We start from the raw sequence: 23,322 nt of genomic DNA, 5'->3' as shown, positions 1-23,322 counted from the left end.
CCAGACCGACTGAGCTGCTGCAGACCAGACTATAGGCAGAGAGACCCCACTGTAAACAAGGGCTGAAGGTGGAGCTGGGAGGGCAGCAGACACAAATACAGAGCGCCTGCTGAAGTCTGTGGTGCCGAAGAATTCAGGCATCCGCCGACTACAAATGATTTCACACAAAATATCACATTTCATCCTTGACTTCGGGAGAATCCAAGCAATTATTTTTCTCTCTGGACAGTGTATTAAAATAACTTAATCTCCCACACAGTTGTTTCTATATTGACGTAAAACCCTCTCAAATTAGACCATGAAGAAGAGCAACATCAGTTTGTAACTGTCTGAACACAGGACTGTAGATTTACACATCGGTTTTCTATCATTAACACGGACACCTCAGCTCCTCTCACATCCCACGACGCTCTGTGCAAGAGAAACAGACAACATGTTTTGAATCTACAGCTCTTCCTGCATCTCTTGTTTCCATACAGTTATTTTCGGCTGCGGAGCACATAGTCCACAGTCAATCTGCAGGTGCATAACAACACTGAGTATTGGTTGTGGCTGCTGATTTAAAACAATATTTAAAAAACAGTGTAAAACATCAAACAGCTGGGAAAAGGAGTCAAATTCTGAACTAATGTGCTTTCCTTAGATTTCTCCCTCGATGTTCAAAGCATTGAGAATACAAAGCATTGTTGACATTGTTTCTTTCCAGAAACAATGTCATAATTACTCAGAGACTCGTCAACAATTGACATCTTTTTTTTTTTTTACCAAGGATGTTGTTGTTTCTGTAAAAAGTGTTACTGTTTCTCATTTTCCATTTTTTGAAAGTGTGCAAGACTGAACTGTTGAACCATCCGCAGTGTGTAAAGCAGATGTTAAGTCCACACTGGATGTAGTTTGCCTCTGGTACAGATGTCCACAGATTGCCCTAAAGCTGTAGATAACTCATACAATATTTCTATACACTACATGCAGTCATTACCTAAGATTGTTATCATGTAGGATGTATAGTACCAAGTCTTTCAACATGTATGTATGCAGGAACGCTGGCTTTGATGTCTATTTGATCTTCACATCAATACCATGCCTACTGTAAATAACACCTGCAGGTTCACATAGTTGTACTGCATGACACATCCAGGGCACTGTACCTTTTGAGGATTAATGATGAAATGGAAAGATGAAAGATGAGTTCACATGGCGTGCTATTGTACAGAGATACAGGACGTGACGATGGATGCCGAATCGGATGAAATGCCACGAGGAAGGGATAAGAAAAAAAAAATGTGGAGATGAAGTCTTTATTTATTCCATTTATCACTGGTGCATGCGGTGCCATGGTTACTGAAGGAGGAGTCGGGGAGAGATGATGACATGACTGTTCTCCTCTGCCTCTGGAAGCATTTAAGTGTGTTGTAGGGGGCCAAAGAAAAAGGCAAGAGCAACGAACGGCGGTGACAGATGATGGGCATGCAGCGCTTTTATTAGTTCCATCACAGCAGTCACATGTTTAGAGCCAAACAGCCGAACGACAGTTTGCCGTTTACCTGTCTGCTTGCCCGAGTGGAACTCCTGCACCTGGACCCATGTTTCTGCCCACAGCGATGGCCAGCTCCTTAAATTTTACATGTGGTATATGAATTATACAGAGGGAAGGCGCGGGAGAGGCAGGTAACTGGGGAAAAAAAGGAAGGACACTACTGCAAAAAAAAAAAAAAGTAAAGATGTATTTTTCTAGATACAGGTCACTTTTAAAATACACTATGTCACTTGCACAATCCTAATTTTAGCCACATCTGCATCACCACCGACAGCAGTGTGTAGTGGGGGAACACTCTGTAATTTTAAATGTGAGAAATATTGTCGGCTTGCTTCACTTCCTGGAACATAAGGCTGATCAATTATTAATTTTTTCTTGCTTACCAGGTGCTTTCATCTCAGGGAGTTGTATTACATCCACTAGTCCTGTAGAATATTCCATTCATAACAGTGAGCGCTGAGCTGAGTTCATGCTCGGTGCCTCTGTCATGAACAGCCTTCACTCTCCTCAGGGCTTCCCAGCTTTCTGTGTTAAGCTAAATATTATTACACACAGATGCTTATACACGCTCACACACACATATGCACACCCTACCAAGGAGTGAACTTCTCCTCGCTGCCTTTCATGCAGTGTCTTCAGAAAACAAGGCAGCCAGTGTGAAGGCTAAAGGATAGAACAAAACATTCTTCTCAGGTAACACTGCTGTGAAGGTTGAGCGGTGTAACAAGAGGCCACAGTCTGTCCTCTCAAGGATGGAGACAAACTAAAGGTGCATCTGCTCCAAATCACCGAGGTCTGAGCCACAAGTTTTTTTTTTTTCCTCCTCATTGTCTTGTTGTTATGCTGAGGTGGCTGCAGTGGGAGATTTCTTGGCTTCAACATCTATTCGCCTGAGGCTACTGCAGCAAATGTTGATACATTTCATCTCCAAACACCTGCAGAGTGCACAACAGGCCCTGCTGAAGTAAGAGCTGTGCATGTTATCTGTAATGTTTGAATGTGTGTGCGTGTGTGTGTGTGCGCAGCTGGAGAACCAGGATTCAGTGAAAACCCTGCTGAAGAGGACAGAAGCGGAGCTGAACGTGCGCGTTGCCGACGCCCTGAGGAAGCAGGAGGATCCTCTGCAGAGGCAGCGCCTCCTGGTGGAGGAGGAGAGACTCAAGTACCTCAATGAGGAGGAGCTCATCATCCAGCAGCTCCAGTCAGTATCAGCATAAGAGGAGAATAGTAATCCCACAGTGAAAATGTGTTTATCTGTGATTCATCTACAAAACCACTGAGTGAATTTTTTTCTTTGGGCGTATTCATTACATAAATTGACAGTTATATGGTTTCAGATGAGATTTAATCATCTGGTTAATAATTGCTTTAAATGTGACAAAGTTCATATCTGGATTATAATTAGACGACTTTACAGGGTGACGCAATGGTCGGATGAAATTGTAGCTGTAATTAAACCCAGCACAGAGCAAGATGCTTATTAAGATCTGATGTATGAGACGGTCCAGCAACTAATTGAAGCGACTGCAAACCCAGAGCAGAGAGCTACCTTGAGATTTAATAATCAGATAACTTGCTTCTGCCTCATATGTGGAAATGTTCAGAGCAGCAGTATTTCTTGGATCTCTCTGTGAGTAGTTCCTGGCTGAAACTCACTCTAAGCTGCATTCGGATCAGACTAATTGGTTGAACTGTTATGATCCCCACTAATCATTCTCTGTTGTTCTCCCTCGCCAACGGCCAATTTATTCTGCTTAATTATACATAGAACTTGAGTTTCTGACACAACTTGGGGCAGATTTACTTGACATCAAGTCTTTGACCAGACCAAGACACACTCACACGCATTTGAGCTTACACAAAGTGACGTTTGCATAGAGACTCTCTGTTCCATCTTTCACCGCAGTTGTTGCATGAAACTTTCAGATATCAATCTGTACTCCTCCAGTTCAGCTGTCTAGAAATGTAAATCTAGCTGCCAGTTGACTGGGAGGCAGTTTATTGGCAGAAATGTCTCCTACACTAGATGAAAAAAGAGATAAATATTCATTAATATTTAAGCTTCACTGAGGAATCCCTGGTATTCAGCCCTTCTGTCTGTTCCATCTCAGCGACCTGGAGAAGTCGGTGGAGGAGATCCAGAAGGAATCATCTGTCAACCACAAGCTCGTGACGGTGCAGGAGCTGGAGGAGAAGGCCACTGTTCTGAGAAAGCTGGGAGAAACACTCACAGAACTGAAGAGTGAGTCACGTTGGCACAGATTTCATTTTCTGTGAACAGGCAGAAAACAAGAAAACACCCAGGCTTGTACTCCGGCTGACAGTTTATAATGCACTAATTACTCACCACGGCACTGATTATCTTTTAGTCACCCACAGGCAGTCTGTCAAACATTTAATCAGTGGCAGATTACTGGGAATGTGCATTGTCTTAATGGACTCCCTGAACATTTACAGTAGTCCAAAAAATGTTTTGTTTGATTACATTAAAAGGCTTTCAGCCGCCTTTGACAAGTACAATTGATTTGTTTGTGGGTGGGAAATACGGTCGGCTGCCTTGTGTTACTCAGCTGCTTTCTCCTGCAGATCAGTTCCCAGGCCTGCAGAGTAAGATGCGGGTGGTGCTCAGGGTTGAAGTGGAGGCCGTCAAGTTCCTGAAAGAGGAGCCGCACAGACTGGACGCCCTGTTAAAACGCTGCAAGAGCATAACCGACACACTCGCCACCATGCGCAAGTACGAACCCGTTCCATGCGAGAGCTGCAGTTTATCAGCAGCTACTTTACCTTTACCACTCTACTGGAGAAAGCTTTTGTGCGTCACATACTGAGACTGTCCTTGGAGACTGAAAGGTTTTGAAATAATCGTATAAATACTGTACTCATGGAACCTTTTGTGATATATTTATTCCTGGATAGCCATAATGAAAGTGGAATATGTCTAACGAAGTGACAGGGAAAGTTGCTCATTTGTAATCGATTCAAGGACAGATTTGTATATCTGTGTATTTGTGCCTCTCGCTGCCTTTTTATAAATCATAATGTATGTAGAAAAAAGCTGCATTCTACCTGTTACTATTAATATGGCCAACTGTTCTTATTAGATGACACGTAGATCGACTTTTTGTGTTCTATTTTCTGGTAAGTATAAACTTGGACTCACAGTGGGGACGGAAAGAGACAGAATATCAACAAAACATCCAGAAATTATATCATCATATAAAGGTTCATTTACATTTGATCAAACTAAATGACGGCAAAAAACCAGCAGGGGATCATACTTATTTTCCCCACTATATGTCATTAAATAGCACATTAAACCCTTCAACCTGGGCCTTTTTCTGTTGTTTAAGCGCCTCAACATCTGATCTAATAAAAAAGAGCTCATCTGATTTGACTTTTTCTTTCATCTTTGTATGCAACAGCAATGTGGAGAATTATTCAGGGCAGGTGGAGGTTCGCACCTCCTAACTGCTTTAACTGGGTTTTCACCTTCAGCCATGGATTATTCATGTTTTATTTTGTGTTACATTTCAGTTTATTAATGTATTCATATTCACTGTCTTGGCAGACAAGCGAATGAGGGGGTGTGGAAGAAGCAGGAGGACTTCTCCAGTCCTTCATCAAAGCACAACGACGACTTGCGAAAGTTTGCAGACTTTGACATTCCCACCAGCCCACCGCTCACCATCAATGATCTCGGGGGCGGCAACAGTCTGTCCAACTGGAGCCCCCACACCAGCCTCAGCCGAGGCCACGGGAACCCGTCCGGCCCCCACAAGGACAACTACCCTCCTGTGCCCCACAAGGGAAAAGCCCTGGAGGAGCTGGAGCGCCGAGCCGCCGCGGACAAAGCTTTGTCTGTAGAAGTCCGACTGGTAAGGAGCAATTTCTGCTGCTCATCGCATTTTCCTCTATTTTTCCACCACCCACTGTGTATGATAGGCCTTACAAATCTTATAACGTAGTAACACCATGGTGGGTGTGTGTTTATAAAGTGTTTAGCTCCGTTTCTCCACCCTGCAGGCGGCAGAGCGTGATTGGGAAGAGAAGCGGGCCAGTTTGACCCAGTACAGCGCTCAGGACATCAACCGGCTGCTGGAGGAGACCCAGGCCGAGTTAATGAAGGCCATTCCTGACCTGGACTTCGCTGCCAAGCAGATCAAGCCCAACCCCAACCCGACGACCTCTCAGCCCCTTCAGAGTGGGATGGCAACCTCAGAGCACCGCGCCAACAAGCCCCAGCACAAGCTCTCTGGGAAGGAGGGAGGGTCCAGGCGTGGCTCTGGTAAGATGGAGAGTTCAACTTGTTCCACTGTCATGTACATGTACATGTCAAGAGAAAAATGTGCCTAAACTGTCGACTTTAAAAGAGCTAAGAAAAATAGCCTAATAAACAATCCAATTAGTTTCAAAATATTTTTCCAAATCACAGTGTGCACTCCAACCTGAAGTAAGGTGTGATTTTTAAGGGAGTAAGTTTTTTTTTTTTTGTAAATGCAGCAAGTCAGTCCGAATTACAAGCTGTAACAAATATAAAAGATCTTCTTACTTAAGATGGCCATGCTATTATTTTCTCCAGATGAGCTGACGGTGCCTCGATATCGCACAGAGAAACCCTCCAAGTCTCCTCCCCCACCACCGCCTAGACGTAGCTTCCCATCCTCTCCAGGAATTACCAGCCGCAGTGGAGAGCCCCTCATTCCTGGAAAGAGTATAAAGGTAAGATACCGTTTACTCTTCCACTGCAGTACATTATGCAGGATATATTTATGATAAGATATGAGCAGTATCTTCCTCATATCAACAGATTATAGAAAGACGTTTATTGTTAAGTTTTGGGGAACTAATCTGTGGTTTTGTAGAATTAAGAAAATGTATTAAACGCATGTTGTTATTGTATTTGCAGAAGTCTGAATCTGAAGAGACTGAATGCCAGAAGCCTCATGTAAAACTGAGGAGGGCCGTGTCTGAAAACCCTCGTCCTGCGTCTACGCCCCCCACACTGGCCCACGGGGACAAAGAGGAGGGGGAGGAGGAGAAGATTGCTGCCGAACTGGAGGTAAACCAAAACACTTTAGTTGTGCAATATGTTGATCGTATCCTCAATAGCCCGGTGTTCAATGAGTGGGAAAACTGCGCTCTTTTTGTTATTTATGTTGCATCCGCAATCTGCTACTGGATGTGGCGCGTGCACATGGCGGTATGTGTGCACGTTTACTGTGTGTGTGTGCGTGCGCTGTGCAGATATGCTCAGCAACACCATCATTACCACATGTTCAAGCAGCAGGTGCCATATGTCCCCCTGCCCATGGCTGTGGGAGAGCCCAAAGATCACACACTGCTCAGTCACACACATCATCACCCAGGGCTCACAGATCAACGCCAGACAGATGGACCCTCATGGCTGCTTGGACTGTGTTTGAGACGGCCTGCCCTGAAATTTGATGTGAAGAGTCAGCCGCCACTGATTCCGATTATCCACTGGCTGTTGTGTTTTCATCCTGTCCGTGACAGCTTTTTGAACCTCCCTTTTCCCTCCCCAGCTATTTGAGAGAGCCCCACTTAGGCTCCCCCTGCCCTCTCCCCATTTCTTGCCTGTTAGCCTTCGCAACAGGACAAGCGTGTCCCCCTGCAGACCGGACCTGTGGCCCTGTCAGGCCCCAGGCACCGAGGTAACGCTCCGGCTAACCCTGAGTGCCGTGGATTAAAACCTCTCAAACCTCAGTCTCTGTTCCTCCTAACCTCTCTATCACACACACACACACACACACACACAAACCCCCTCTAGACTAGACACACACACACTCCTCCTCTTCAGCCTGAAATTAACCCAGCAGATTTTTATTGCTCTCTGGTGTCTCATTTTGTTGTTAATCTGCACACACTCTGGGTCTAAGGGTCCCAACCAAAACATGTGTTGAATACACCACAGGAGGGGCTTCACACTAATTTGTTATGTTTTTGATTACACAATGTGACTATGTAACCACAAGAATTTGAATTACTCAAATCTTTTCTCTTTTTTTGTGTGAGTTTTGTTTATTATCAAGGCTAATCACTCTCCATTAGCTCTGGTATGGTTGTTGCTGGAGTTGTAGCAGGACTGTTGGCATACAGATGTTTGTTTTGCAGGAAACAACAGCTGCCTTTGTTGGCATTTACTTCAACGCTCAGTCATAAGATAATATATTTCCAAGTCAAAACAGTGAACTAAAAAATATAATTGCTCCAAAGTTGTTACAGCATGAAGACCTGTAAAGTTGGGTGATAATTTGAACGTCACTGTAACACCAAACATTGTTCTCTTATTAATTCATTGAGAACACAGAGAATATTAGTTGATGTAGATGTAACTTTGCATAAAAACAATGTTGTTAATAATTTGCAATCAGTGACAAGTGTAACTTCACTAGAACCACCCTTGGCACACAAACCTGCTCACACATTTCATCCCTGTACTGTATATATAAATGCATACAACCAACAACCACACATAGGGAGTGTTGTTTACACTGGGTTTGCAGTTGTTTAATGTGTGAGGACCAATTATGTTAATAGGAATTTATATAGAAGTACATTACACACAACACTCCTTACTTTTCTTTTCTTTTTTTTTTATTATTCTAGCTTGGTCTCATTGTGCAGTGACCATCAGTCTCACTTAAGGCTGTTGGACTGTGCTAAAGTTCAGACCAGTTCATTGTGTTTGAATGTAAAGCTCAAGTGCTTTCCTCATTTATAGGGAAGTCGATTGTCTCCTGTCCCCCACATCGTGTTGACAGAGTGTTTGCCAGCTTCGCCCGCTGCCTCAGAGGAACCCGTCAGAGATTTAGCAAACGACTCCGTGGAGGAAAGTCCATCACGAGATTGGATGGGTCATCACACAGCCTACGAGGCTCAAATGTCAAAGCGGAGAGATTCATTTGGAGGTTCGGCTCAGCGAGAGCAGCTGTGTTTTAAAAAGGATATGGGATTAAAACAGGGGCCTGCCCTGCTGCTGACAGAGACGGAGGTGAGGGTGCTGTCTTCTCTCGAGGCCCAGGAGCTCAGCGGGACGCCAGGAGTTTTACACACTCTGACCATTTCACCGCAGACGAAAGAAGTGTCTGAGGTCGAGCTGGGACGCCGACCGCTCCTGGTGCTGTTCAGGGAGGAGAAGACGGTCAGAGAGGCGTACAGGCTGTTGTATTCCCTTCTGGAGTCATCCAAGCCGGTTCCCAAACCCAGGATGAAACCCTCCCTTCACTCGGGCCAGCAGAGCTCCCTGGTGGAGGCTCTGAGGAGAGGGATGGAGACGGGGGACCGGACGCTGACACTCCAGCAGAACACTGACACCGAGGAACGACGGGGTTCAGTAAACACTACGGTTGAGTACAGGGCGTCTACCAGCTCTGTGGACGGCCAGGCCGGTCGGACGAGGACGACGTCTGACGTCCGACGCAGCGCCTACATGAGGCTGGACAGCTTGGAGGAGACGATCCGAGAGCTGGAGAACACCTTGATAGAGATCGGCGGCCACCCGACCGTAGAGCATCTCTACACCGAGACCAACGGCGGTCCAACCTCAGAGACCAAGAGGCCCGCGGTCCCACCCAAGCCGTCGTCCTTGAGTCCAACATCGAACCAGGTTCATTGCTTCACACCTGCTGTGCAGATTCCTGCTCTAAAAAAGCAGCATGCTCCTGCTTTGTTTCCTCACTTCCTCTCTCCTCTCTGGGTGGTTGTTGGAACTTCACTTTCAAGCCTCTGGTGTCTGCTCCCTGATTAAATCGACATCAAACTGTATTTGTAATTGGAAATATGAAGAAGGGACAGACAACAGACTTCTTCCCTTCTTGTCTGTGCTGTGATTAGCGTTGGAGCTGCTGCCCTGCTGAGCCATGAAGTTGTTAATTGTTTCTTCATTGATGTGCCACAGCATCTGTTTTCACTCTGTTAACCTCGCCCGTTGAACCCTTTGTTAAACCAAACAGGCAATAAAAAGTTACGTAGAGAAAGCAAACACTTCTAATTCCTTCTTCTTCTTCTTTCTCCTCTTAGAGCTGTCAAATCAGTGTCTTCTCATCTAATTGTCTTAAAGGGATAGTTCACCCAAAATTCAAATTTCCCTCATGTCGACTAAGGGCTGGGAGAAGTTTCAGAGTCCTCCGTGCCTTCTCTGAGTTACAGCGAGGCTCCGTGCAGCACTGCATGTCCATATGACGGTTGCGAACAGACACCACTTTTCTTCGTCCAAAAAAACACACCAAAAGAACATCCAAATACCTCCATAGTGCTCGTCTGTAATGTCCCTCTTGTATTGAAGCCCCAACATGAGAAATTGTTCCGAAAAAAATCAAATAAGTCTATATTTTAAGCTTGTTTGTAGCGGAAGCTCCCAGTGTTGCTTTGCCGGAATCTCGCGCGATTTGCGGAGCTGTGACACAGGCAAAGCAATGAACTGAGACACTGGGAGCTTCCACTACAAACAAGCTTAAAACATAGATTTATTTAATTTTTTTCAGAACAATTTCTCATGTTGGGGCTTCAATACAAGAGGGACATTACAGACGAGCACTATGGAGGTATTTGGATGTTTTTTGGTGTGTCTTTTTGGACGAAGAAAAGTGAGGCCCATTCGCAACCGTCATATGGACATGCAGTGCAGCACGGAGCCCCGCTGTAACTCAGAGAAGGCACGGAGGACTCTGAAACTTCTCCTAGCCCTTAGTCAACATGAGGGTGAGTAGATAATGAGTGAAATTTGAATTTTAGGTGAACTATCCCTTTAAAATCAAGCCTTTCCCTCAGAGTCCTGAGACGATGACGTAAATCAGCTGCTGGGCTTTATTTAAATAAATGCAAATGTCATGTACTGTCACATCATTATTACAGTTACTTGCTGACCTTCTGTTTAAAAAATAACAGGAAAAAATAGCAAGTGACTTCATCATCAATCATCATCAGTTGATTCTTTACCAGAACAGAAACATGTCTCTTACTGCAAAGCCAACATGACTTCTAATCCACCCCTTTGTTAACAGCTGCCGTCCACGTGTTAAACTGTATTACGAGTAGCCTCCTTTCAACTCACCTCCAGTTGACCGCACCTCCACAAAAGATTAGCGCGTAATCAAAAGACTCATTGCATATCACCGTGTCAGCTGCCACTTCAGCGAGGTGTCTTTGACAGCTCGGCGTACTATTCCCTGCTGCTCCAAAGTGGAGCCTCCCACTCAGGGCAGGGCTGCCACGCTTGACAGTCACGCTGTCTTGGTGAGTTTCAGCCCCTCTGATGTGGAGCCAGGGAGCGTTCCCATGGGTGTGGGTGAGGATTACAGAGTCTTCACACATTATTTCATCACTCCAACTTCAACCACGTTCCATCATTTCAGCATGACCCCCTTCTTCCTACTCTTGTCCAACGTTTGCTCGTGCGCTTTTAACCAGATTCACGCTGACAAGTGATCTCACTGTCAAGGCCCATCGCAGTTCAGCTTTTAATTAAGACATTAGAACGAGGATTGATCCATTAAGTATTTAGTAGACTGGATATTTTTTCCTGTATTTTAAAAATTCAGCTTTACGTCAGGAGAGGAAACCAGCAAAGAGGCATGAATTAGCGTAGCAGAGGAAAGACTGGCTATTTGAGATTGCGGTTAATTTTTTGTTTGTTTTCCCTTCAGCTAATGTGTGTGTGTGCAGAGGAGGCGCAGTTGGATGGAAATTTGACTGGATGTGTATTTTGTTTATGTGTGTATTAGACAGTCGACGTAGTAACTCAGCAGGAAAGATCATTAAGCACTCTGCCTGCGGTGAGGATAGGCCATGCAACGTCAGTTTTGATGGGGCGTTTCTATATTCTCGTCTTTGTCGCTTTCCACTGATAGATGGTGAAACTCTGTGAAGTGGATATTTCAGTTTTTATATTGGCTACAAGCTCTGATCTTAAAAACCTCATTGGTCTCGAGAGACGGGCTCGCTTGGCAGAATCAGACTCTGTATGGAGTTTATGTGTGTCTGCGCCACAAACTAAAGGCACTGAAGAGGAGAAATGAAATGTACGAGCATGTACTGTGTGTCCACGGTCTGATTCACACTCTCTCCGCTCTTCTTCTCTTCACCCTCTCAGGGAGGGAACAGCTCCAGCATCGGGAAGGTTCTTCACTCCTCGGCCGCCTCCAAGCTGAAGCACCTGCAGCAGAACAGCACAGACAAGACTAAAAGTGGCAAAAGAGACGACTTCCTGAAGAGCCAGGGCCAGCAGCAGGTATCTTCTTTATATTTAGGACAGCTTTGGCTAATACTACGCTTGAACTGGCAGCAAGCCTGCAGACCTTTAGTTTCAGCCTCCGACCTCTTTTTTTTTAGGTATTTAAAGAAGGTTTTTACATAATTGGCATATAAAAATCATAAAAAAAGAAGATGATTATTATTATGGAAGGACATTCCATATTACCGTTCCCACAGTCTGAAATTGGGAAAGGGAAGGTAATGATCCATGTCTATTATAAATCAAGACGGATGGGGGAAAGAGATTTTACAGTAGCTGTGCAACAAGATTAAAAACTTTTTTTTTTTTCACATATACCTTTAATGACCTTGTTTGTCATATAAAAACACGATTTGTCATGGGGGTGATGACACATCCAAACAGCTTCAGCAAGCTTTGAAATTATATATTTTTTAAAAAAGCAAGCAGAACATTTGCATCTGAACCTTGGAGCTGATAAAATATTCAGAACTGCCATACCGCCCCTGCCATATTAAACATAATTATGTCTTTACTATCTCTCTGTACACCTGAAGCACCTACAGCACTACTGCATGTCCCCATCGCACTGCACTCCTCAGCTTTCACTGAGCAGATTATGTAAAATATTCCTTAATATTCAAGACATGCGATTTAAGTTTTCTGCATTTTAAACAGTATTGATAAAATGATGATGAATTTAAAACTGGTCAACCTGATGATAGCACGTTTTTTTGATGGTGGAATCACGCCATGGTGACGGCTCATTATCATGGGATTGTCAAAACAGATCTAAGGAGCATATCTGCATGAGGACAGGAGAATAAGCCACTTACCTAAACATTGTTGTTATCTCTGAAAGTATAGAAATTATTGTATCTAGACTCATTCAAAACTTTTATTTAGCCTTATGTACAACCAACCATACCTTAACAGTTTTGCATTGAATTTGTTTTTATTGGTTTTGAAAAGTGAAAACTTTGTCTATTTGTTTGGGTGACTAAAAACACTGTAAATGTGTTTACTCCTTCAGAAATGTTTGATCGCTGAAGTGTGGCAGAAAGCCAGGCATTCATTTATAAAACTTTTAAAGCCTCCCTCCCTCTATACATTCTGTTATTATAAGATCGCCTGATTGCCAGCTCTACAATTTTTTTTTGATTTTCCAGCATTTTAGCGTAATAATATTAGAAAAGACTGGACATGAGGATGCTTGATGGCCTCTGGAGGCGAAGAAATTGAATTGTTGAAGCATATCAGTCCAGTAAAGCCAGAAGAAGGTTTTTGCACCATGCCTGTGCACAGGGGAAAAAGCTTATTGTCAATGTAATTTGAAAAATAAGAGGAGCAGTGAAGTGGACCTAAACCTTCATACTGCACAGAATTCGACAGACCATTCAGACACAAATGCAGTCTGGAAGATTTCAGAGAAATAAATGCGTTAGGCACAGAGAGAGAGATTTGAGAGATGGGGGGAGTAATGAAGCTTTGGTCGCCTCAGACTGAGGGAAGATTGGAAGGAATCTCTGCAGCGCTATGTAATAATCGCCCCTCGAGTCGGTGGCAATCACTGATTATTCAGTATGAAGAGGACTGTTTCTCTGTCACCACCATTAAGTCTTTCACATTTCCTCTCCTTTACGTCGCTCTTTCCTTCTTCCGCTTTCTGTACTCTGCAATTTACACACTCGCCCCCCCCTTCTCCTTTTGACTTTTCCCCCGTCAGTGTCTCTCGTTCCCTGTGATTTGGGAGCAGAGTGAATTCCTACAGTAGTCCAATGAAAGCAAAATTAATCCCATTATTTCAGTATGACACTCGCACACAGCACGCTCCCTTTTGTCCACAAAACTGTTCAAAACAGTCATTGTGAAAAGACGCCGCATGTGTGAAAGCGCTATCCTCAAAGGGGACAGTGGACACTCAAAGCTAATTGTCAGCGTGGGAAGCCGCCGGTGCCAAGCTGTGTAGGGTGGCACCATAACTGCAACGGCATAAAGAACAACAGAAAACAAAGAGGCAGCTGACCCAAACTGAGAGAATAAACACTTTTCACTATGTCAATAACTGAAATTTGTGGCATTTTGAATTATGAGGTGCGGTGAGTAGCTGAGAGGTCAAGTAGTCAGTCAGTGCAGCAGCTGCGAGAGGTTTGAAGAGTTTTTTGTTCTACAAAAACAAACACAGTTACATTTGCAGGGAAAGCAGAGCATTTTCAATATAACTGTACATCTGCAAAACAGTGTTGTATCAGTCTTATTACTACGTCTACATAAACCTCACCTGTATGCAGCACCATAAAGGTCAATATTGAATAAATGCATATAATCACACAAATAAATTGTGCAAAGCATATAAGTCAAATCTGAGTATTAAATTGAATAATTTAAAGGAAATCGCCTTTATTTTCATAGATATAAATTATCATTTAAAAATGCCCTTTTCTGAAATAAAAACTCTGTTTTTATTTCATTATTTCATTTTGCCCAATAAGCCTTTGATGTAATGCCAATTTCTATTTCATGCCTTTTAGCTAATCACATCCCCCTGCCTCTCCAGGTACAGTAACAATGACATAACTCTGCATAAACTAGCTAATCTAGCTGCTAATAAACACATGCAGACAAACATCTCCTTTTATTTATTAACCTTAACAAGGCTGCGCATGGCGCTGGCTAACCAGCTAGACAAGGTTATGTGCCTGGAATATTATTGATATTATTAATATTTCTTCTTTATTTCCTGAATATTGAGCACTTCCTCCCTCTATTAACAATGCAGCACCACTGACCCCCCTCTTCAAACCTTAATGAAGTCACGATGCAGAGAACCCAGTCTTGTGTTGTTTCACAGGCTGTCATTCGCATGAAATACGCTCTTTTTTCCTCTTCTCTTTTTCTTCCTCTTCTCTTTTTCTTCCTCAATGTCAAACCAGGAAAGCAGCACAGATCCTGACAATTTAGCTTACAGATGGGTGAAGCCAAATCTGTCTGCTATATCGTTTTAATTTCACAATAATGAAACAGCTGAACACGGACTATGCCGCAAAAACATGCTGATTATCTTCAGTTCATCTCATCAAATTATCGAGGCGGCTGTCTCATTTGCATACCGCCTTTTTAAGAGCTAATTAGAAACTTTTGCCGACTTTATATTCGTTTCACCCAGAGTGTGTGTGTGTTGTTTTTTTTTAAACCCACTACTGACATCAGTCAATTAAAGCAGGTTATTTATAAAGACTATATTTATCAGTCACGCAGCATCTGTCATGTCTACGACATGTTGCACCTTAAAGCTGCGGTTCCTGTCTGAGGCAGAACGTGTCACCTTCAACCTCACACCTGCTGATCTCACGCTTCTTCTCACTGCCATTGTTGTTCTGACAATCAGACATGCCCACCGTGGGTGACCTCTCTGCTCGGCCCACAGTTAAAGGTAAAAGTATCTCTTCTCTTTAAACCTTTTTCCTGGACATGACTCCCTTAATGTAAACCCCCCCTCCGCCCCGCTCCACCCCAAACTTTCACCCTCCTCCCAGCTCCCATTGGTGTTTCAGATTGTTCTCTTTTGTCTCTTCCGGCCAAATGATAGCTGACGTTTCTGGGATGTTGTGAACAGAGCACAAACTCGAGGAACGAGCACAGCACTTTGGAGTCTCCCAGTGGTAGATCTAAATATAAATACCTTTAGAATTAGTGGTACTGTACATACATTGTCATGATGGCAGATGTTTGTTATCAGTTCATTTGGTTGCATTTTGTATTCTCCATTAAGGATAATTGATTCTTTTTTTGCGGATGCTGTGGGACAAATGGTTTCTCTCCACATTTTTTCACGCTTGTTTTTAATCTAAGCAAAACACATAAAGCAAAAATATCTACAGATATTCTGATCATATGAATATTGGCCACAATAGACGCAACAGTTTCCACCAATTCAAACAAACAGGCAGCTGATGTTCGTCAACACGCTGTAAAAACCAGACATCACTGTGTAACAAGATGCACTGACCCAACTTCTGTGGAGTCACGTCTAAGTTTAGCTTTTGCCAGTTTCAGGTTAGTCTGTTTAATCTTTAATTTCATCAACATAAAACATGCTGACAGCACAAACTCGGTGTTATGCCTTGTTACCTTGAACCACACTCTACAAACTACTCCTGCAAATGATGTGGGGCAAACAGACTGGATCATGAGCCAGAGAGAGAAAGTGGCACTAATGTTCAAGTCTTTACAGTGTCAGGTCCGTCATCAGTTTCCGCTCCAATGTTATCTCAGTGTGTTAATTGCCGGTGTTAAAATTAACAGAGCCTTTCTGACGATGCGGTGGTGCCGCTGTGCTCGGGTTGTCTGTTCACTGGAGCTTCACTCAGACGCACTGGAGCATCTCAGCCACCAGGATCCTTCAAATTAATGCAGTGGATAAGAATAGACAGTTCAAAACCATAATAACTCCCCCCGTTTGCTTTGGCACAGATCAACAAGGGCATGACAATGTGAATCGCTTTCATGCCACAAAACCGTATTTTATTTTCCCATTTGGCCTCTTACTACTCCTGGCACTGAAAGGGGCTAATTAAAGGTGCCGGGCATGAGGTGGAGGTTGTGGAGGTCTGTCCTGGGAGACAGTCGTTTGGCAGGAACTCTCTGAGTGCGTGAGATGGAAGGCCGGCTGCTCTGGCGCACTCACAACCCCTGAATAAATGTGTCGGCCAGGCATGAGAGGAGTTCCTGGAGCAGAAGGGAGGGCCCTGCCTGCACTCTGGGGACGTTTGGCAGCCGCGGCCCCATGTAGCTGCAGCGGAGCAGGTGAACGCCTCCCAGCAGCAGCGCAGTCTAGACGAGGAGTACACCTGCTCTCCTCTCACACAGAACTAATCCCCGTAATCCCCATAGAAACACCGTTTCAAACTTTAGCAGCCGCAGCCAAAACTTTTTCTCCTGTTGCTTTCTTATTATAAGCACAAATAAAACTTCCCTGAAGTGTAAAAATTGTTTAAAAATAAAAAATAAAAAAAGTGAGACTTGGCTCATCCTGTCAGGACTCGGGTACATTTTGTCTGTTCCCTGCACTGAAAACACACAAACTGTTAAAAGAGATGTTGTGAATGTTTCATATGTTGGAACAGTGCCACCCACTGGCTGATTCCAGCATCACACAAAGGGACTGAAGGTGTGGCGCAGCCCTGTCCATCGGATTATTTTGCTATTTTTTTTAATGAGTGATCAATCATTAAAACAAGAGTCAAAATAAAGATGGTCAACGGTGTAGTTAGCAGCCGACCACCTTGTGTTTAGCGGAGGAGGTTTCCTCATCATGTGTAGATGGCAGCCTGTCTCCTGGTCTGCGTCACACATGCTGACTTCAACCTGATTAACGATTTCCTGTGTTTGTCACTTGTTCTGTTTTCACCTCTCCCCCCTCCCCCTCCCCCTCCCCCTCCCTCTCCCCGACTCCATGTTTCTCCTGGACACTCTGTTTCCTGCGTGACCCCGTGCCGCCCTGCACCCTCCCGGCCTGCCGCACCCTCTTCACCCCGTGACCCTGCAGCAGTGAGCGACCTGTCCGTGTCCGGCCTCTTCAGTTCCTCCTCCTCCTCCTCCTCCTCCTCCACTTCATGTTCACCCGGCCACAGAGCTACACACACTCATCTGCCCTCTACACTTCATCATCAGCTACCTTCACACCTCCAGTGTTTTCTACAAAGTCCTCACTCTGTGTGCATTCGTGGACGTGCGTGTGTGTGTGTGTGAGTGTGTTTGTGTGCAAGCATGCGTGCATGGGCATGTTTGACGGTGACGGTGACGGTAAGGGGAGGTGGCGCTGCAGGCGACAGTGCCTCAGCCACAGCCAATTTTAAGACTTTAATTTTTCATGATTTCCCCTTTGATCCCTGGAAACCTCATCTCTTTCCACCCCCCCGCCTCCCTCCCCTCCTCCTGTCTCCTGTGCCCCCCCCCCACTCCACCTGAAGGCCTTGGGGACCAACAGCAGCACCAGTGGCAGTATTGAGCCGTACCTCTCTGGTATCAAAACGGGCATCTTCTCAAGCCGAGTGCCCTCTCCTGCGACGGCGTTTGCCCCCGGCCTGAGGAAGTACCCCCAGGAGGGGGCCCTCCCCTCCTTGACGGCCTCCTCCAGTCAGGCCAAGGCTCTGCTGGCGAGCCTGTCCGCCTCGGGCCTGAGCGCCGAGGCGCTGCTCCTCTCCTCCACGATCCGACATCACCGGCTCCTGCGGGAGCAGCGAGCCTCCTCCCTGCCTCTGCCCAGCAGCCATTGCTCCTCCCCTGCTCCCGCCGCTACCTCCTCCTCCTCCGCCTCCTCCTCTCCCACCACCCCTACTCCATCCTTGTCCCCCTCCTCTCCCACCCCTCTGAGTCCCCTCGCCCTCACCTCTGCGGTTCTGAAGCCCAGTAGTCAAAGCCTTGATGGATCCAAGGAGGGGGGCAACAAACCTGTGAATAAGGACGTCGCCCGCGGCAACTCTCGGTGATGAGGAGGAGGAGGTTGAGGACAGCGGGGAATGCATTTCATGCGCCATCACATCATGGACCGTAAAGGGACTTTTTTTTTTTTTTTTTTGGGCTTTTTCTTCTTTTTCCTCTCCACTTTTGGCCTCACTCCAGTCGGCAGAGTCTTCTTATTCCCATGGTAAAGAACTAGCATACTGTAAATGGAGTCACAACCTTCTTCTTAGACAAGTTTCCTTCTCTGATCTGGTTCCATAGTTTCTCTGAAGTTCTCCCACACAGTCGTACTGCCAGCGTCCCAGCTAGAGAGCGCACAAACCAGCTGCCTGATATAAGCTGACGTGGATCTGGATGGATTTACTGACAGCACCAGTCTCATATATACCCCTTCACTCAATGGGATGTTAGTGGAGTAGATATAAAATATCTAGACTGTGACTTTTATCATAGAAAATAGAATGCAATAATCACAACGTGAGTCCTGTAGTTGTGTGTGTCCTGGATAATATTTGCTCTCACTTAACCTGCATCACCTGGCAGAGTGTGAGCCTGCTCAGAAAAAAAGAAAAAATCAAACAGAACAAGGTGATGATTGTGGTTTCAAGCTGTTTTGTTGTTCAAAGGGCATTTGTGGCTTTTTCATGCATCACATGTGTTTTGACTCTGAACTGGTGCTATATTTTCCCCTCTGTTTGTTCACACTGTGTGAAGTTTACACGACTGTCCCAGATCTTTGACCTGCACTTTGTCAGTGCACATCCCCACCGTCTGCTTTCATTTATCTCACATTAATCAGATAATTACGCATCCACTCCCTTAAGAAATGAGAAATTAATTACAGAAAAGTTCTCTTTTTCTGGAAAAAAAAAAGAAATTACACTACACTACACAAAAGCACACCGTAGGGAGCAGTCTCATTACAGCACATCTCTATTTAAAATGGAACGAAGCAGCACAGTAACACAAACAGAAGGGAAAAATGCAAATTATGTATTATATACAAATGTTGAATTCCTGTATGTGTGTACAAACTAGTTAATTATGACAATCAGGATGTTTCCACGGTAGCATCTCACAGGTTGCGCTGGCATTTCAGCACCTGACATCACAGACCATCCCAAAGACTCAAGCACACACACCGGGATGAATAATACACACATTCTGTCTCACACGCACACACACACACACACACACACACACACACTTGGAAAGCCAAGCTGTTTGCAGAAGCACAGACTCTGCTTTTTTTTATTTATCAATTTATTTTTGTTGTTGTTGTTTCATGATGATTCATTTTCACTCACATCTGTTGCGCCACTGAAAAAAAAAGAGCACTCTGGTATAAAAAAGAAAAGAAAATGCCATATGGACCAGAACACGATTTCAGCCCTTAAATAATCTGATAGATCAGGTGTTTTTTTATTGTTTTTTTCCGGACACTAGTTTGTTTTTAACTTGAGAGTTTTCAGTTTCCAATTTGCCGGCCTTATTGTAGAACTCGATACCTTCGGCGAACACGCATCGATCGCACTTCGACGTGTATGACGCTGTTTCAGCTCTTGAGAGATAGCGATCATTGATCAACAGCACATATTTAGAGACTTCAGCTGTAGCCCGACTCTGGTGTCTCGGTGTCTCGGTGTCAGAGAGAGGGGAATATACAGAGATGTAAATAGAGCACACAGTTTCCTCTCAAACACGTGACCCTGCCCGCTAATTTTATGACTTTGTGAATCTGGTTAATTGTGACAAGCACAAAGCTACAAACGTTTCCTGAGGGGGGGAGAAGAAGATATATATAAAAAAAAGACGTTTTAAAATGCCGTACACTGAATTTACCACTAGTGCTGTTTCCTCGTTTGGTTTAATTACATGCATGTTGAAACATAAAACATTATGAATGTTAGGCCTTTGGTGTGCCTCGATGACAGAAGTTGAAGTTATCATTATTTAAAGCACATCAAAGTCCTCTCGGTGGTTCCCTAAGTGTTAATCCTGCAAGAGGAACTATTTTGACGCTCCCTGTCCTCTGTTGTTTCCTCGTGGCTGCCCACTGGGGAGGTGAACGGACAGTAGTAGACAAAGGGATTTTTTCTTTTTCCACAGTTATTCACCAGAATGACTGCGAGAAATCGATTCTTTGTGGCATCGAGATTAAAACATGTGCAAAGGGGCTCATGTCAAAGAGTAGGCAGCTTGAGGAGAGGGGATTAGTTTGGGGACATGTGTTTGAAGGCTACTTTAATAAGAGCGGCTTTGACTTGCCTTATCTCCATCGAGAGTGCTTGTGATATAAAAGACCCAAAGAGATGAGAGGAAAGGGTTTGACAGTCAGAGCCATTGAGCGGCTGTTCGTCCCCGGCCCCTTTCACTTTGCTTTGTCTTTGGTGCGGGGCGTCCGTGACAGAAAAAAAACCCCACTAAGCTGAGGTTATGCTAGGACAAAGCTTGATGGGCCTCAATTATGAACAGCGTGTGCAATATGTAATTAGCACTCTCTTGCCCTTTGAGAACACTCCTGCCCGTTTGTCTGCAAGGACCTGTAACAGTGTTTTCTTTTTCCCAGTGCCTCTAAGACTTTGTTCTCGAGTGACAGTATTAGATCACCAACAATGACAGAATCACACTTTACCCAAAGAAGAGGCTGCAAAAATTGGCTTGTCCACTTTTTTTTTCTTTTTTCTTTTTTCTTTTTTTTTGCAGAGAGAGAGAAAGAAAGAGAGAAAACACAAACACATCTCTTGAAATGCAGAGTGTGTCAGGTTGCAGCAGTGGCATTTGACTAAACACTCCCCCAGCTCTGACAATGTGCAAAACTGCAAGCTCGCAGCACAGCGAATTAAGCCTCACCCTGGGTGCTCTGTAGCTCTGCCAGGCAGGTTCAAGCCCTGGGTTTCATATTGAGTGAAGTCAAATGAAAGAAATTCACTTACTCATGCTGTTCCACACTCAAATCCATAACTCTCCGAGTTAAATTCGCTGCATTTGCGTCTGGTGAGCGTTGGGGAGGAAGTGTTCACGCTTGGCTGCTTTCCCCAAGTAAAGTCTGAGATGAAACCCTCCCAGAATTGCGTGACAGTGCTTTCTGGAATGATTTTTTTTTTTTTTTTTTTTTTCTTCCAAGACAAGTGTTAGTGGGCTGTGATTTCAACATGGCCGCAGGCTGCGAGGGCATGTTGAAGACACTCACAGTGGACGCCCCTGGCAATCAGAAAAACTCATGCAAACTTGAAATCAACCATAGGAGAAATATACATATATAAATATATCTAAGTGAGATGTTTGTGTATGATATTATAATTGTGAAGAAAAGTGTGATATATACATAGGCCTAGATTAAATTATATTCTGTAAAATGTCATCATCTCTTCAGTTTTATATATTAGTGACCATTTTGTACAGATTTTTTCTTTTTTAATTCATTGAGAGAGATAATAACATTTCACACTGAGATTATTTATTCATATGCAGAACATTTTTATATTTGTTTAAAAAAAAATATCTGTATAGATAAAAGTTAGCCTCTGTAATATACACTGAAGTTCATTTTTGAATTCTAGGATTTGAGTTTATGTAATTTTGATTTACAAAGAGCTCGTCCCTGAAAACGCTCGTCCGGCTCGTTCGCCTCCCGGTGTGAAGGCTCACACTGAGGAGGAAGAGGCTGGACCCGTGCCTGTGCTTAGGGGCTTATTTTGCTACTATCCTCTGATCTTTTTTTTTTTATTATTATTTATTTCATTTTTTAATTACTTTTCAGGCAGTGGGGGTGGGTGGGCAGGGGGTTGTTTTGTGTATCTGTGGTCTGTTTGTTTTTTTTTGTTTCACCCCATCCTGTGTTTAGTGGTTGAGCTGGATTTTAGTGATGATATTGTAGTGAAAGACGAGTTAATGGGCCTGAAGGCTTCACACACACACGGAGCCTTGCTGCTTACACAGGAAGTGAGATGGCTTTAATATTTTTGCTCTGTCATGTTTGCATGTGAAAAACGAGAACGGTAGCAATGTCGGCGTTCAGAGACGACACGCTCTCAGTCGTTACAACAGGTGGACGTATGTTTTGTTGCTTATTCTGCTCCAGTTGTGGCTTTAAGTAGCAGTGAAGCTAAAAACCACAAGAGTTGTTAAAAACCACCCCAAGACGGATCAATAAGGGAACAATGTGAAGTTGTTTGAAATCAAAGTTTTATCTCTTCTTTTGCCATTGTCTCTTTTTTTATATAATGAACCTACATTCTATAGTATGTATATGAGGTTTTTACATGAATGTGTGGATGTTCAAAAATCTTGGCATCGAAAACAAAGAAAAACAAAATTGACTTGTAAATAGGTCGAGTCATTCCTAGCGAGTTCGACAAATTGTTATGTCCAAAAGAAGATGTTTTAATAATAAACTATGATGATGGGTACAAAGGTATATACAAAACAATGCATGTATAGTCTCAAGCAATCGCACGGTGCAGTCGATTAAAAATGTTGTCTACATGTTTTCTCGAAAAAATTGAGAAAGAGAGCGTGAGGAAGAGGAGAACGTGGTTCTATGTTCGAGGTTTACAAACACGAGGAATGAGATGTTATTTTGGTTTCTGTGACACAGGCATGTTCAGTCTTACTGTGATGTTATGTGACAGTGAGGATGATGATGATGATGATGATAATGATGATGATGATGATAGTGGCTGAGTGTGTTGGATGTCTAGAAGGGATTCGGAAACGCACCCCAACCAGAGAAGCCACCAGTTGACGGTGAACTCTTTCCACCGAGTGATTCTCCCATTTGTAGAGTAGTGTGATATAAGAACAAAAATAATACAGAAAATAGATCTATAATATAATGATATATGAAATTTAAAAACCTACTGACACTGGAGATACTAATTTATCAGTGTGGATGCCATGATATTCTGTGAGAAATGTGTGTGTTTTTCCTGTGAGAAGACAGTAGGCAGTTGAACTTGCCTTCTTTTGTACATAATTTGCTGTGATTGTGTGTCCAATAAAGTGCAGCTCTCTTGTACAGTGGCGGCGTCTGATCTTGTTTCATACCGACCTGCTTCAAGTTTTCTTTTCAGGAAAAAAACGACGT

General features: G+C 43.9%; 1 protein-coding gene across 6 annotated transcripts in view; it reads left to right on the top strand.

Annotated features, from left to right (window-relative positions):
• The window catches only part of srcin1a (SRC kinase signaling inhibitor 1a), a 101,094-nt gene extending 77,836 nt beyond the window's left edge, over positions 1-23,258 (top strand). For 4 of the 6 annotated variants that reach the window (XM_085783919.1, XM_085783918.1, XM_085783917.1 and 1 more), the window contains 10 exons: positions 2,563-2,738; positions 3,649-3,779; positions 4,124-4,271; positions 5,106-5,412; positions 5,561-5,822; positions 6,117-6,256; positions 6,444-6,596; positions 8,280-9,164; positions 11,649-11,786; positions 17,317-23,258. In XM_085783919.1, the coding sequence (XP_085640045.1) occupies positions 2,563-2,738; positions 3,649-3,779; positions 4,124-4,271; positions 5,106-5,412; positions 5,561-5,822; positions 6,117-6,256; positions 6,444-6,596; positions 8,280-9,164; positions 11,649-11,786; positions 17,317-17,322 (2,346 nt within the window). In that variant the 3' untranslated portion in view covers positions 17,323-23,258. Of the gene's footprint in view, positions 1-2,562; positions 2,739-3,648; positions 3,780-4,123; positions 4,272-5,105; positions 5,413-5,560; positions 5,823-6,116; positions 6,257-6,443; positions 6,597-7,080; positions 7,210-8,279; positions 9,165-11,648; positions 11,787-17,316 lie in introns of all 6 variants that reach the window. The other 2 variants (XM_085783914.1, XM_085783916.1) reach the window with 2 other exon arrangements.
• Positions 23,259-23,322: the final 64 nt, after the last annotated feature.

Source organism: Trachurus japonicus, chromosome 8 (genome assembly GCF_045865225.1).
Source record: "Trachurus japonicus isolate A0001 chromosome 8, Traja_1.0".
NCBI lineage: Eukaryota > Metazoa > Chordata > Actinopteri > Carangiformes > Carangidae > Trachurus > Trachurus japonicus.
Note: the sequence above shows the minus strand (reverse complement) of the source record. Positions and strands in the feature narration are given on the sequence as shown.